The sequence below is a fragment of the Oryza glaberrima genome, chromosome 1, assembly GCF_000147395.1.
Source record: "Oryza glaberrima chromosome 1, OglaRS2, whole genome shotgun sequence".
Classification (NCBI taxonomy): domain Eukaryota; kingdom Viridiplantae; phylum Streptophyta; class Magnoliopsida; order Poales; family Poaceae; genus Oryza; species Oryza glaberrima.
The window spans coordinates 9,932,780-9,948,237 of NC_068326.1; the positions used below are offsets into that span (position 1 = coordinate 9,932,780).

General features: G+C 43.7%; 2 protein-coding genes and 1 pseudogene across 2 annotated transcripts; all 3 read right to left on the reverse strand.

Annotated features, from left to right (window-relative positions):
- Positions 1-288: 288 nt before the first annotated feature.
- On the reverse strand, positions 289-2,398 carry LOC127769676 (uncharacterized). The gene is made up of 8 exons (XM_052295294.1): positions 2,088-2,398; positions 1,922-1,955; positions 1,558-1,749; positions 1,223-1,312; positions 981-1,046; positions 804-895; positions 490-537; positions 289-394 (listed from the first exon to the last, which is right to left on the reverse strand). Exons 1-8 carry the CDS (start codon positions 2,396-2,398, stop codon positions 289-291), a joined length of 939 nt encoding a protein of 312 aa, XP_052151254.1.
- A 1,162-nt stretch (positions 2,399-3,560) lies between these two features.
- LOC127764484 (probable protein phosphatase 2C 2) lies at positions 3,561-6,106 on the reverse strand. Its single transcript, XM_052289403.1, has 4 exons — positions 5,662-6,106; positions 4,761-4,931; positions 4,440-4,675; positions 3,561-4,344 (listed from the first exon to the last, which is right to left on the reverse strand). Exons 1-4 carry the CDS (start codon positions 5,818-5,820, stop codon positions 3,768-3,770), a joined length of 1,143 nt encoding a protein of 380 aa, XP_052145363.1. The 5' UTR covers positions 5,821-6,106; the 3' UTR covers positions 3,561-3,767.
- Positions 6,107-10,667: 4,561 nt separating this feature from the next.
- LOC127760313 (probable tRNA N6-adenosine threonylcarbamoyltransferase, mitochondrial) lies at positions 10,668-15,441 on the reverse strand (annotated as a pseudogene).
- Between the last annotated feature and the right edge of the window lie 17 nt (positions 15,442-15,458).

Consider the following 15,458-nt stretch of genomic DNA (forward strand, 5'->3'; position numbering starts at 1 on the left):
AAATGATTTAAAATTTGTGCGGGGGTAGAAAAAAATCACAACCCACGCGCATGTGAGGGGATTCGGTACCAATGCCTCCGTTTTCACGAAAATAGCATGTCAATTAGAGATTTTTGAAAGTTACACTATAGTTAAATGCAAGTTACAATGTAATTATATTAAGATTGTATTATATTTGCATTTGTCAAAAAAATTTAGTTATAAAATTTGACGACAAATCACAACTGTATAGCTAGTCCCTTTACAAATACTAGTACTATTGTATTCCATTATATATCCACACTATAATTAACGCGTGGGGATAGTACAAGATCTAAGCCACCAATTCGTTCCCCTTACAATGGCCCAATACACGGTGTAGCACGCCAAATGGAGTAGTGCGATGCAGAAATACCTGCATGATCATTCAAAATTTCAAAAGGTTCAAGCATAATCGACTTGAATCCAAATTACCACATGTCTAATGCCCCGATGATAGGTTTGACGTACCATAGTGGAGCCCATGGTGCTGCAGGGTTAAGGAATGGGTACGGCCACCTGCACGTACGTTTTTTCAAAGAAAATTAATATGCAGCTGAAAAATTTTGAAGCCCGAAATAACCTGGTCTTAAGAATTATTAGTACTACTTGAATATTGTGTGTAGCCCATTCCGTTGGTGTCCACTGAAATATTGGATGGTAATAGGACGGTATAGCGTATAGAGAATATTGTTTGTCAAATTGAGAGGATGCAAACTAAAATTTGTTGTTAACTTTTTTTTTACCAAATAGAATCAACCGATGGAATTATTATTTGATCTCACCATTTCAAGCCACAAACATGTACGACCCATTGGATGATTACATACGAGCATGTCCAAAGAACGAAATACGTCATTCTGAACCAAGGGAACTCCTGGGATATATTCAGAAAAGAACGAAATATGTTATTCTGAACGAAATTGCTTGGGCATAAATTTGTTTAGTTCGATTTTGAGTACCAAGTTGTTAAGAGTAGTCTCTATCAGCAGAAACACAAGGTTGAAAGAGTGAATGCAGCCCATCACCTGCAAAACTGAGGTCAGATGAAAATATGGATATCGATGGAGCATATCTCAATGGTTAGGTTAATTAGTTTCGCAAAAAGAATGTTAAGCCTAATCCTTGTTTTTATTTTCTACACGACTGCACATCTCTAGCTGATATATATGTACACTGACTACTGCAACATACTGTCACTCACTGCATTGAGGCTGAAATGAGAGGAGTACATGAAGGGTACTATCAGAGCCCAGAAGACCACATCCGTCAGCACAACCGCGCCGCCCAAGACCTGAAGACGAAACGCCAGAGAGATTATACGAGTTCCATGGATGATGGATCATCTCCGTGTCACTCCGAAATTGAAGGAGAGGCAAAGGGTCTGATCGGTAGTGCTTGCTGCGGCAGCTGCAGCCAACCAACACAGATCTACACAGAACAGTTGATTTGCAGCAGCATCAACAGGGTGAAGCTGGGCTGCTGCTGCACTGCGGCAGCCAGCACAAACGATCAAGGTTAAAATATATAACTGCTGACCTGGTAGACAATCTGCATGAAGCGCCCCAGCTGGTTCAGTCCAGCTCCTCCCTTCTGATCGGCGCCATGGTTGATCTCCATTAGGCTGCCGCTGAGTCCTACCAAGCTCTCGTCGATCTCGGGTAGCATGGTGACATGGCGGTGGTGCATTGAGTACATGAAGCATCCGTATGCAGAAAAGAGCGTAGCTATCTGCAAGTTCCACGCGTGCATCGATTGAGTCGTACTCGCTCTGTACCAAAAAGAATCCAATTCTAGGGAAGAATTTAGACATACACTATGTCTAGATTTATCTCTAGGATTGGATTTTTTTATGGGACGGATGGAGTACGTGAAAACTTTGCAAGAGAGGTGGAGAAAGTACCACAAAATAGACGATCTCTAGCATGAAGGTCCATCTGCGAGAAGGTTGATGGGACGAAATCAATTCATTTTTACTTGTAAATAAGACTAAATTAAATATTGTTGTCGAGATAGAGAGGTATGGGAAAAGAAAACTACGCGATTTATCGTTGACACTAGACACGTACTCCGTGTAGTACACCATGATGGTGAGGTCGTAGGTCAGCGCGTCCCAGAGTAGCACGCCGGCGAGGGCGACCGCGGCGGCGGCTCTGGACGCGAGTAGCAGCCACGCCGGGCGCACCCCGCTCCAGCGGCTGCTCCACATCGCGGAGGCCCCGGCCGAACCGATCGATGCGGCGGCGGCGTCGTCCACCGCGTGCGGTGGTGACGATCCATCCGACGGCGGTCGCTTGCGGGAGGACAGCATCGCCCAGAGGGACGCCGCGATGGCGCCAGCGACGATGGCGAAACAGAGGGCATAGCTGAGGGTTGCCATAGGAGCTAATTAAGCTGAGCTTAAGCTCAAGGAGATCATGCGAGCGATCGCTCATCAAAGTGATCAAGTGCACACAGCCACACAGGGACTAGTTGCTGGCTTTGCTGCCTTCTTGTCGAGTTACCACTTACCAATTTGACCGGTAGGTGTTGTGTCCGGAGTCCGGACTGGTTGCTGCCGTTGCTTGCAGCAAATAAACGGTGCGCCATCTCGGCCCATGCGGCCCAACTCCAACCAGGCCAGCCGACGCGCGCCGGCCGTAGCATGGCCCAGCCCTCAGGGAGCACCGCGGTCGGTGATGGCCGACGACGAATTCGCAGAGCCCCCGGTCCACACGTTTGCCGTGACGCGTCCCCTGTCCCCTGAATCTGAAGTACTCAAGTCTTTTGCACAACAATCAAACAAGATTATGTGCCTGGACAAGTTTACCTATGAGAGATCCACACCACACCAAAAAGACAATATTGGTCGCAATATTGTCATACTCTGACTAGGTTTCGGGGTGAACTTGTATATAAATTCATGTATGTAATGTTTCTACGATTTCTTTTGGATTGCAAGGTGACGGCCAGACTTGACTTCGTAAGCATGTTTTGGGGGAGAAAATAACGCTCATTGCAAGCATTACAAATTCAGGTCAGCCTTGTAACACTTCCGAGGTGTACTTCTGATGACCAAGTAGGCAGGTAAATACAACGCGAGTCGATCAAAAGTCAAAGCCATGGGATCTTCAACTCAACTGCGCCGTCGCGCGGTCGCGGAAACTCCTTATCTTTTCAGCCTCGTCAAACAACGCGGCTGCCCCTGTTTTCCTTTCCATCACGGTGATGGCAGCTACCGTGGAGTAGAGCAGAAACCTTTTTCGCCTGTTACTCCTGCTCCATGATTTCTCTGTCGGAATTTGCATAAGATCTCCTATTCTCGTCACAACCCATTCTACATCCAACAGGTTACTGCATATTCCTCTGTTCTAGAGTAGCACGCTACTATGCTACAGAAAGTACTGTCTACATCTAAGGTGGATGCAAACCAAGAGCAGAACACAATGAAGGACAAAAATCCACATTGTCTTCAATCCTTTGGATAGGCAATCTAGCTGAAGTCTAATCAAGCAGTATAACCAAATGAACATGACAATAAAGAATAAACTGGAAAGAACAAGTCGACAAATGTACTGCAAATTTTCACTGAGGGGGCACGGTAACAATACATGTACGGGTGAACCCGATAAAGTATATATGTACATCGATGAAGGGGCAAACAACAAAAAAAAAAACGACTCCCTACAAAATTGCTGGCTGTGTGAGAACAGCCGTCATAAGGTATTTACACAGCAGGAAACAAAAAGCCTGCCCATTATCATCATCATCTACTCATTAGGTTCCAGCCATTTCTTCAGGTTGCAAAGGGCCTCTGAAGACAGGCTCTTGCAACATCTAACCCTCCTGATCAGCGCCTGCTCCGAAGACGGTGAACCACCACCGAGCTCAGATCCAAAGCAGATGACTATCACCGTGAGGTTGTCAAAGGTCTGGAGCCTCTTCGCCTCCATGGCAAGCTCCCTCGCGCACCTCTCGGGGTCATCGTGTCGTCGGAGCCCCTTGCGGACTATGGTCACCGCGTGCTGGCTGCTCATGACGTCCCATATCCCATCGCAGCCTATGATGAGGAACTCGTCGTCTTCGGTGAGTGTGGTTTGCTGGAACTCTGGCTCGGCGATGAGAGGCGACTGCGAGCCTTGAGGCATTTTCATGTCCCAATCCCCCAATGCCCTGGTCACAGATAGTACTCCATTGAGGTAGCCATCCTCAATGTATCCCCCACACTCGGTAATCCTTTCATGCTCTGCATCATATGTTGGCCTGTGATCACGAGACATCTCCACAGCTACACCTTTCCGACACAGGACCGCGCGGCAGTCCCCAGCATTCGCGACCAACAGCTGCCTGCACATATGATGGAAACAGAAATGAGCACACATACAAGCATAATGCATGGTGATCTGCAGCATACACAGATATGTATTGCATGTTCAAATTACCTTCCAAATATCAAAGCAGCAAGAGCTGTTGTTCCTGATGATCGGCTGATAGCCAAATCGTCAGCGAGAGCAAGGTCTGCGCTCAAGAATGCATTGTGGATAGATTTCTCAACTGATACATAAAATGATTCATCTTCTTCTAATGCCTGTGGGAACTCAGAATCCTCAAAGAACAGCCTTATAGCATGCCTTTTCATGTAGGCTGCTGCATCTGGACCCCCATGGCCATCAAAGACCTAAAAATACAACGGCGTAATCAATTAATTCGCAGTACAAAATATGATAAAAATCGGTTGAAGCTCTTATTAGTTTCTTGCATACCCCATAGAAGGCATTAGGTGCAGGGCACATCAACAGTGAGCCAAGATGACCAGAAAGATCATCAATTCTGATATGTTCATCTTCCATGTACCGCCTAGGTCCAATATCGGCAAAGCTACCAGATCGAATGTTGGGGGAAAACTGTAGTGATTCCACGGGTGCCTTAACCATCTGCATTAAGCACAAAAAGGAGTTAATTATGGTGACGCTCATCCAAGGTGAACAGCATGCCCTCTTTAGTATGCCGACTAAAAACAGAGACATCCTGCACTATATTTCGTGGGAAACGTTTTCAGCTTTTAAATTCTACACTGCATCTCGTGGAAAATGTTTCCACCTTTTAAGTTAGTCTTGAGTTTCCCACCATCACACCGACCAATCATTCAAATAGTTTTCATCCTTTCTTAGGGATGTTTCATGAAAATATCTAGCTGGCTAGATTAACCAAAAAGTTTAGCCACGTGAACATTTCAATACTGAATTGGTCAAATATGGACTCAATATGTGCGAATTTCAATTTCAAAGTAAAAGTCCGCAATACTTGAACAAATAAGGTATAACCGTAATCTAATCCAACCACGACACGGTATTGCGTCCGTACTGCCAATTTTGTTGGATTAATTTTTATTACTCGAGTAAGTACTCACCACCTTGCCACAATCACAAGTAAAAATTCCACCAAGATTAAAAAGCAAAAGAAAAAACTCCTGTTTTTTCAACTCATAAGCAAGAAAAATTCTAGAATTAACAACAGGAACACTAACAATTATTAGAATATTTATTTACCAAAAAATCAAGAAACACGAGTTATTGCCCAGCTCTAGAATTAGCGAATCGTCAAACTGAAAAAGATAGCCAAAGCCCCCTATTAGCTTATTAAGAAAAAGAAAAAAGAACTCACCAGTTCAGGCACCTCGATGGCGGCTTCCGAGGCAGCCTCCGGCGACATCTCCTCCACCGGCGGCGACACCTCGTCGACCCCCTTCACGGAGCACCGGCGGTGGAACGACGCCTCCAGCAGCGGCACGACCTGATGCATCACCTCCGCCCCGGCCACCATCTCCGCCTCCTCCCCCGAACCGCTCAACAACCCGCTCGTCCTCCCCAACCGCGAAATCCAACCGGAAACCACCCCCCACAAACCAAACCAAGAACTCCCCCAACCAACCAAGCTTCCAACAACACCTCTCTCGATCACACGCAAAGCACTCTCTCTCGAAAGATTTTGACTCGGCTGCAATCAAAGCTTCTTTCCGGGGAAAACACACAACGAACACGAACACGGAGACTTGTTCTTCTTCTTCTTGCGTGATCCGAAGAGGAGAAAGAAAGAAAGAAACAAAGCGGCTGAGATAAAAGAGGGAGGCCCCTATTTACGCGCGTTGGCGCGTGTGGGGGGCCACGCGCACCCAAACCCCACCCGCGGTAGCCGGTGGGTGGCGGGCGGAGGTGACCGGCAGGTGGCCGCGACCGGCTTGGCTAAGTGGCGACGCGCGGGGGGTGTACCGGTGTTACCGGCACGTGCGCGTTCGCGCGACGGTGTGGCCGTGTGTGGGGTTTGGTTTGCCGACCTTGTGTGGTGTTGTGTTGGGTGTGTTTCGTTTGGCTAAGGCTTACGAGATGGGTGATGCGTGCACTGGTTTCACGCCTTTCGCGTGTGGAGACCGGAGACCGTCCGTTTTTAGGGGTTTTATTTTGCTTTTTTTTAATGAAGAAACTCGATTAGGAATGCCGTTTATTTCCGTTATGTGGTGTAGGAATTTTTAGCGTACGGTTATACTCGTCGTTATTAGTAGTTGAGGAATGTAAAGGATTTACACTGGCAGTTATTAACATAACGGCTATATTTTTTTAAAAAAAATGATGTATGTTAATTTCGAAATACTAGTAGGGGTGGGTATTCGGTTTGACTGAAAATTTCGGTCTCGATATCTTTGAAAAGTGAAGACCGAATTTCAACACAAAAATGTTAGGATCGACAAATTCGGTCTCGGTCCTGACTAAAATTCCACAATATATTTTTATATGCAAAGAAATAATGAAAATTTTCAACATAAAAAAAAGTAAGCACGTATGAGTAAAGACTCTTATTAGGTTGCATGCCTAGAAGAAGTAGGATTGTGGAAATTAGAGTTTAATCATATTGAACTTAGTGGATTATAGGTTACATTTAGATATTTTTTTTGTTAATTCGGTCTATTCAATTAAGCGATGAGACTAACCGAATTGATCGAATAAAATTCGGTCTTTTACTGTTTAGGACCGAATTTCTTGGTCTCAGTCATTTCGGTTCGGTCTTTTTATGCCCACCCCTAAATACTAGCATAAACACATGAGTATTTAGCCTTTTCTTGTTGCTATATACAATTGAGCTCATGCTTTCATAGTTTCATTCGTGACCGATTGCCTCTCGTGATTATTATTTTTTTTTGCGGGGAGCCTCTCGTGATTATTAACGAAAATACTCAGAAAATAACTAGGCATATTGACTAGAAGAAAAACGGCGGAGAGAAAATTGTGCCCCTATCCCCCTAACATCAATTTGCCAAGTCTGCTAATAGCTATAGTTGGTAGAGGGTACAGATCCAATATTCACCGTAAGTTTGATATGCACTTCTACTTTAAGTGAACTATGGTCAGTAATTCTGTATATACAACCGGACACCCACGGAAGCATTTTTTCAAATGGCAATCAATCAAACAATCAAAAGGATCAAGGCGTAGCTAGCGTGCGTAACTTTTCAACGGTGTTGGGATTAATTAGAGCCGATGCGAAAAGTCAGAGGGGCCCTTTCCCCCTCGGCGCAGGGCAGCTCTCCATCCATCCGTCATCCGTGGAGTGGGCGCAGGAGGACGGCGCCCCTCAGTGCGTGCGTACCCTGCACGCCACCCTGCCTCATCTTTCGGTTTCCCCCCTACGCGGCGGCGTCGTCGAGTCAACCGGTGCGATTCTCCGTTTTCTCCCGCGCCTTCCCGTACTAGTAACCCCGTCCGTGGGGCGCCCAACGAAAGCAAAAACCACCAGCTTCCGCTTCCCGCGACCCCCGAGTCAAAGCAGAGCAGTGTGGCCACTGCCCAGCCACGCCACGCCACGCGCCGCCGGAACCACACCGTCCTCCTCTTCTTCGGTCTCCTCTTCCCGGTGTTCCCCGTGCCGTGCTACAATGCATCATCTGCATGGGCGGCGCCACGGAGACCCACGCCGCCCACCCGCCCACCCGCCGTTTCTCTCCCGCCGCCACACGGGAAAAGCATCGTCCGCGCGCGCCAGTGTACGTGCGTGTGCGTGTGCGTGGCCGCCTGCCTGCCCGGCCGCGTTTCACCGGGAAAAAAAAGAAAAGAAGGCGTTGCAGAAGGTTGGTTGATTCGATTTTGGCTCGCGCGCGTGTATTACGCTTCGTGTCGCGGAACCGCGCGATGAGCCGAAGCAGATAGCGTAGCGTCCGAACAAGTGTACCACCGCAACTCGCGCGCTTCGGCGAGGCGCCGAGAGGAGCGTGCGTACTCCGCGTGTACAACAGCTTTGCTCGTCGGGCGCCGCACGACACGTGTGCCACACGCTGCTCTCTCGGTGGAGGCAGAGCGAGTTCGCACTCGGCAGCATCGTGTATTCGTGTCGCACCGTGGTGACATGACTGCCATCGCTACAGCCTACAGCGCGGGTAGGCGCAGGCAGAGCCCCTGACACCGGCACGCGGATCGGTCTGTAGGCGTATACCCGGCCAACGGAGTCGGGTAAACCAGAGCTTTGCACATAGTTTATCACCAAGATGTTAGCACACTGCACACCCAAAAGATCAAACAGTTGGTGCTAGTACCTAACAATCACACACATTATTGGACTAGATTTAGTTAGCGCGCCGCGGCGAACTAATCCATGGAGAGTCATCGTCTCATTGACCGTATAGTGAACTAATCCACCTGCACACCTGCAAGTTGAATTTGGGTACGCCCTGCTGACGTAACTCCGTTTCCTTTCTTTTCCTTCATCCTCTGCTGTATCTTGTACTCTTCCTGTTTGCTTTCTTTTCCTGAAATCTCTTTCAGACTGCAGGGGACACTTGTTGTCAAGCTATAAAGATAATAATAGCGAAAAGGTATTGGCATCCGAATTAGGGTATCAACTGAGCAGCAAAATATCAAACACATGAATACACACGGTCCAGATCCCCTAGAGTTAGCTATAACTTCAGATCCCCTAGAGTTAGCTATAACTTCACCAGGTGGATTTGATCAAATCCATACCATCAATTGTTTCCTATGGCTAACTTATATTAATTAACTCCCTCAATCATATATGCTTGAATGAAAATTACTTACGTTTTCTTCTTTTTATGTTCCTAATGAGTATGTTTCTGCCAAGTGCCAACAACATTAACAAAGTTTGCACGCTCTCTTCTTCTCCAAACAAGAAGCTATGGTCATGTATAAAACTATGTTAAACATTTAGTACTCCCTCCGTTTGACAATGTAAGTCATTCTAGAATTTCACACATTCATATTGATGTTAATGAATCTAGACATATATATGTATCAAGATTTATTAACATCAATATGAATGTGAAAAATACTAGAATGACTTAGATTCTGAAACGGAGGAAGTACGTGTAAACATGCATAAACCATATCCACACAAAAATATTGCTAAAACATTAGAGCCACAAGCCCAATATGATTTTTATATCGTGGATGAACCATGAAATTTCTAGGTTATGCAAGTAAAATCAGTTTGTATATTCTTCAGATATATAGTATTCGTTGATTTGTTACAAATATTAGGATGAAGAAGAAAAACTAGTAGGAATTAGTTAGTTCATCTCAACCGTTGTTATACAGAAACGAGATTTGGTCAAATCCATTGGGTGGGGTTGGAGTGAACTCCAGGGGATCCCCGACCCGAATACACACAGGCACACAGCTACCACTTGAGGGCGGCATTATTGGGGCATGACCCCGTCAATCAAATGCTTCCTAGCTTTTTTGGAATAGTAACGATACCTGCTTTTCTGCTGGGAAAATATCTCCTGAAAAGAACTTCATCGACATCTCTAGTTTCATTTCTACAATTTCTTTAAGGAATCTTTTTATTTTTTTAAAAAAACTCTCCGAGCTCTTGAGAAAGATTCTGTCCAAATAGAATCAGATATTGTGATTGATCTTTCGGTGGTTGTTTATCAGGCAATTGCTCACAGGGTGCAACTTGGATGCAAATCTCTGTCGAATAGTATATGCTGAAGGCACAACAACGACCTCCCCGGGCTAGTTTTATCCCTTTCTTATTTTCTTTATAAAAAATTTCCTTTTTTGTTTTTACATATTTCAAGATAAGGTTACAATCTTTGAAGATGCTATATCCAAAACTGTATCAGATATTCAGATATTATGATTGATTTCTCCATAACTGTTGGGTGGTATATCCAACTCATTAAGCTTTGACGTACACTGTTTAGCGGCATGGGTATGCGTGTGCTCGCGCTCTTTGATGGCACATCACAAACAGCTGCTTTGGATGCAAATAAAGGAGAAGCAACTCTGCCCAAAGGAGATGCAACACTGCACACATTATCACTTTGGTCTAATTTCTTATCGGGCACTGATCCTAAAAACAAAAAGATACTATCTTCAATAGTGCCTCGAGCTTCTGAAAACTGAAATGGCTAGGGAAAGCAAGCACTGTCGTACTTTCCTAATCACTGGTTTCCATGCCTATCCAATGATCAAGGACTGGATAAGGATGACTCAAAAGAAAACAAATTTTGGGATTCTGTTTAAAGTATAGAAAGCATTTTGCATTTTCAGGCATTAAGCACTAATATCAGTTGCACAAGCCCAAAGCCCCGAAACCAACATCAAAGTTTCAGACAAATTGTACTGCTCACACAGGCCCCATGGTTTCAACTAAACTGCGACTAAAAATTGCGAGCTATTCTATTCACTCGAAACAAGCCGCGCCTCAGTAATCACTAAAACTGAAACTGATAAACCACATGGCACATGGAAACACTAGCTTCAATGGGCAAATGCATCAAGTTCTTAGCTTCACAACAGTTGGATGAGTGGCATTGCCTTTGCTTTTTCAACGGAAGAGGAGGGATCCTACACGCAAAAATATTAAAAGAGCAATGCAAGCATTCAACTGAAATCAAACAGGAAGTGTCTTCTCTCCAGTGAACGCCACTTGTTTAGGAAACTGTATTTGCTAATATTATCAATGTAAAGGATAGCAGTCCAAACAATACAAATGCCAGAAGTAACTTTTGTGTGTCTGGTACTGATACCTCAAAGAGTGAGTCAACTAAATAAAAGTGAATGGAATATACCAAAATATACAAACTATCAATGTAGTATAGCATACTTCCTAAACACAATCCAATTTCTATATCACCAGGATCTTTGTATTGCTCCTGCAATTTTCACTAAACTACTAATGAACAGAACCCTGTATCATCGATGCGAGTGATGGGTGGACTCGAGCAGTTTTCATTGACCGTGCAACACATCTTCCATCTGAATATTCCTCACCAAGAGGCCACCTTGGACGCAGGTCATACTGTACCAGTTAAGACAATTATCAGGCATGATAACAGCCAGTCAGTCTTATAAAACATAGAACTTACACTGTATTAACGTCAGGAGTAGAGTAAAATTACCAAGTATAAGATTCCTTCCATAACATAAATACACAGCAGGTCGATCTGAAGTGTGTTCTAATTTAATGTAAGAAAATTAGACGGCATGGTTCTAAGTTCTGACGATGTGCGAATTCCATCTTCTATGATATTAATTATAGGAAACATTTGGATAAAAAATAACTCCTAAATTGATCTTCGTGACCTGCCACCATCACATGGCTACTGATATCATAAATACTGACTAGCTCTGCTCACAGGCCAAGCCGATTTGATCAATCCCCCTGGGTGTCAAATTGAAGGAGACATGAGGAGGAACATAAAGGCAGCTATAGGGATGGGGAAGATGGTGAAAATGTGGTTTGACTGGCTTGGATTCGATTTTGACATAACACAAGCTCACCTGTTCGATGACCATATGGCAAAGCTTATAATATGGTAGACCACAAGATGAAAATGCCAACAAAACCAAATTTGGCAGGTAATTTGCTACTTTTGAGATTTGAGTATTGAGATTTGGGAGTCGAGGGTGAAAAAAAAAAGACTCTGGATGACTTGAGGTAAACGGAATTACCGACCTTCAACTATAGTGCCAAATGCAGTTACTTGGGACTACAAGGACATATATGCCAAATCTACCCAAATTAAGATCAAGAACACGATATAATCTATCCAAGCCTCACATTTCAATGTTCATTGAAATGCCATCGGTTTAGCTTTATACTCTTCCTCCTTGTCAGTAGCCACACCAATTGCCTTTTAATAAGACCTTTTTTTTATTGTAGCAGCAAAGAGTTGATCGTGTATCAATGCATTTTTAAACTACCAAGTCATAAGAAGCAAAAAAGTTTTCTGTGCTTGATGGTGCACTTTGTTTTGTTCAACTCTATCAACTGAGCATATTTATTTGTCACGTTACCTGCAAATCATCAGGCTCATCAACAGCAGGAGGATCATCAAATCTGCCTGCAATGAAATGCTCAATACCAGTCCAAGCAATCATGACACCTGCAAAAGCATATGCCAGAATTATGTGCAAATTGCTTAAGAATAATTAGGAGGAATCTGTACTCTGTACGGAAGAAGCAGTCAAAAATAAGTTCAAATGCTCGAGTTCAACAAGTCAAAAGGACAGAAAATAAACAGTAACAACAACATAGGGCCAAGACACAAAATTAAATAAATAATGTAGAGTGACATAAAAAATGAAGATATGCAATGAGTGGCATGGAAAATAGCATTAAATCCTAAATACTTTTGTTAATAATATGATTGAATATTTTGGGCATGCAAATAAACTTTTTACCATTGTCAGTGCAAAGCCTTGGTGGAGGGCATACGAGCTGTAGGCCATTCTTCTCAGCAATCTGATTCAAATGAGTTCTGACATACTGGTTTGATGCAACGCCTCCTGAAACAACCTTTAATAACTGAGTCAATAACACACTGGATGAACTAATGTAAAATGTAAATATTTTAAAATTAATTAACATCAAGATATCTGAATTACAAAGTATTTAATAGAAGGCTCCATCTTCAAGGCCCATTCAACTGCTCGTTGGCATCTTTCTTCCAAATGTAAAACAGCAACTCACTGCAGAGGTCAACATCAGAAAACTACCAAAATCTTAATGAATAATGAAAATGCATCCCCTATAATGTAAAAACCTGAAAAGAGGCAGCAATGTTCGCCCTTATTTGTCTGTCATCTTTTGTAGCAGATGAAATAGGAATATCATCTGTTGATCTACCATAGCACAAAAACAACAGAAGAGTTACGAGACCAAATGTTACAATCAATGAGATTGCATGTCTGTTTCATGTAATAATGAAAAATGTTCCTTCTCCAATAAAGAAACAGAAACATTCTATACCTATTCTAACAATCAGTTTTCTAGCAACTTGCAACCTCTTGTTAGTTGTTAAACATTATTGTTCCCACTTTGTTGCTCTTGTTATTTGATCTAGAGCATTTCCAGCACAGGTTATTGTATATAATGCCTATGTAGGTGTTCTTTAATTAATAAAAAGAACAACGACCTTGCATGGTTGAGACAGACTTACTAAACTTGTAGGAACGGCTGCAATAGTTTCATGTTAATTTCCTAGTGATTGATATAAAAACATTTCAGTAAAATTAAAAAAACAAGTATTGTAGATTATTGAGAGTTAAAGTCAAGTCTCTGCTTGTTAATCTAGAATACTGTAGTCAAGGAGAGCAAACAGCATGCCAAATACACTATTTATTTGACACACCAGCAGGCATATTAATCGTACGATGAAGACAATGGCACAAGGACTAAAACAGCCATACATGTTTCTGGATTCAATAGCCAATCGAACTTGAGTCTTCAGACCAGCATAAGAGAAATTGCAATCTTTGTGTTGTCGCATCGAAACCTGGAAGTTCACAAAAGGAGAAGGAAAGCAAACATCATGTTGACCTACCAGTCACGATAGGTGGATAACACAACATATCTACCCAGTGGACATTACAAATTTACAATAGAAAAAAGTGGAAGTGCAAAAGTTCACAACAGAAACTAGTCGTGCTCTAGAACTAAATCCACAAAAATAAAGAGAAAAACGTAAAATCCCTAACAAATGAACAGTAAACAACATTCCATCGTTTGAGCTAAAGAAATCTACTATTGCTTGGCAGTGAACTGGTAAAGGAACTTATGCTTCATCAGTTGAGAATGTCATCTTCATAACTCAGAAATAAAAACCAAGGCGATACCTGGAAACTAATGCCTGTGCCTCCATATGATGAACTCCAACAATAGGCAGGTGAAATGATTTTGCTATTTTTCGAGCTTTGTGAACACCAACTGCAATTTATATGGTTCGTTAAATAGCCTTTAAAGAAATGTAAGAGAGACTCAGCAAGGTTAAAAAGTAAATTCAATAAAGTTCACTCTGACTGTGTAAATAGTAGTATATGCAATGTATCATTTCAACAGTCGATTATTTTACAGGTTGACATTGCGAGTGACTGCACAAGATAAAGAACTACTAACAAGTAACACCATCTAAAGGGCAAACAAGTTAGTGATGAAAAATGCACTGCACCTAAAATAAGCGAACTAATAGAGAGAACACGGGGTTTTGGTTGTGGGGAATGATTGAAAGATGCAAACAAGATTCTGTAACAAACTGAAAATTCAGAACCATGCCAGCATATAAGACATAACAGTAAATACCAGATAATCCTATTGATCAGGAGTAAACATACAAAAGCATCAAATACCTCTGAGGCATAAACTAAGTCCTGGTCCTACGGTGACAGCCACTGCAGAAAGATCACTTTCTGACACATTTGCATCATCAAGTGCTTTCTGGACAACCTGCAAGGAAAGTACAAAAAGTTAGCAACTCTTTAACATAAATGTAAAAAACAGCAAGATCCGCACAACTTCTGAACAGAAACTCTGAAACTGAAAGCCAAACCCGATCAATCGCAAGCAAATGAGCTTCCTCAGCCATCTTCGGAGCGACGCCTCCCCACCTCACGAGTAAATCTTCCTTCCAAATGTTGTAAGCACAAAGCAATACTATCAGCAGCGCACAGAATATAACATGACAAATATACAGAAATGAAGTGTGCTGGACAGGGAGGTGGGGGGCATAGTGTCTCACTTGGGAAGATACCACCTGGCTTAGGATCTCGCCATCGCCTCTAACCTGCAACCAACAAAGGCAACAGAGAGCCAAGGCACTAAGAACAAATCCTAGACATGGCTCCACCACAGCTACAAGCGGTCTGCCATGGGGGAAAGGGGGGGGGGGGGGGGGAATGAGCCGCGCGTACCACGGCGGCGGCGGTGTCGTCGCAGCTGGTCTCGATGCCGAGCATGAGGAGGTTGCCGTGATCGGGGGTGGCCCGTGAACCGGCGGCGGAGGACATTGTGGAGAGGGAGCGGAAGGTAGGAGACCGTACCGGCGGGGAGGGGGCGGGGGCGAGGAGGCGTCGGAGGAGGAGACCGGCGGCGATAAGGTGGGGAAAAGAGTGGCCGCCATTCCACCGTGGCTCGGCTTTGCACTCTCTCAGCTTCGGCCTTGGATTGCA

Excerpts from the sequence above, each read along its gene's own strand:
- LOC127769676 (XM_052295294.1), bottom strand. The coding sequence starts at position 2,398 with ATGGCAACCCTCAGCTATGCCCTCTGTTTCGCCATCGTCGCTGGCGCC. Across the intron at positions 538-803 it reads CATGTTTGTGGCTTGAAATG|GTGGCCGTACCCATTCCTTA; the intron begins GTGAGATCAAAT and ends ACGTACGTGCAG. Across the intron at positions 395-489 it reads GCACCATGGGCTCCACTATG|GTATTTCTGCATCGCACTAC; the intron begins GTACGTCAAACC and ends ATGATCATGCAG.
- LOC127764484 (XM_052289403.1), bottom strand. The coding sequence starts at position 5,820 with ATGGTGGCCGGGGCGGAGGTGATGCATCAGGTCGTGCCGCTGCTGGAG. Across the intron at positions 4,932-5,661 it reads CCATCGAGGTGCCTGAACTG|ATGGTTAAGGCACCCGTGGA; the intron begins GTGAGTTCTTTT and ends TGCTTAATGCAG. Across the intron at positions 4,676-4,760 it reads CACCTAATGCCTTCTATGGG|GTCTTTGATGGCCATGGGGG; the intron begins GTATGCAAGAAA and ends TTGTATTTTTAG.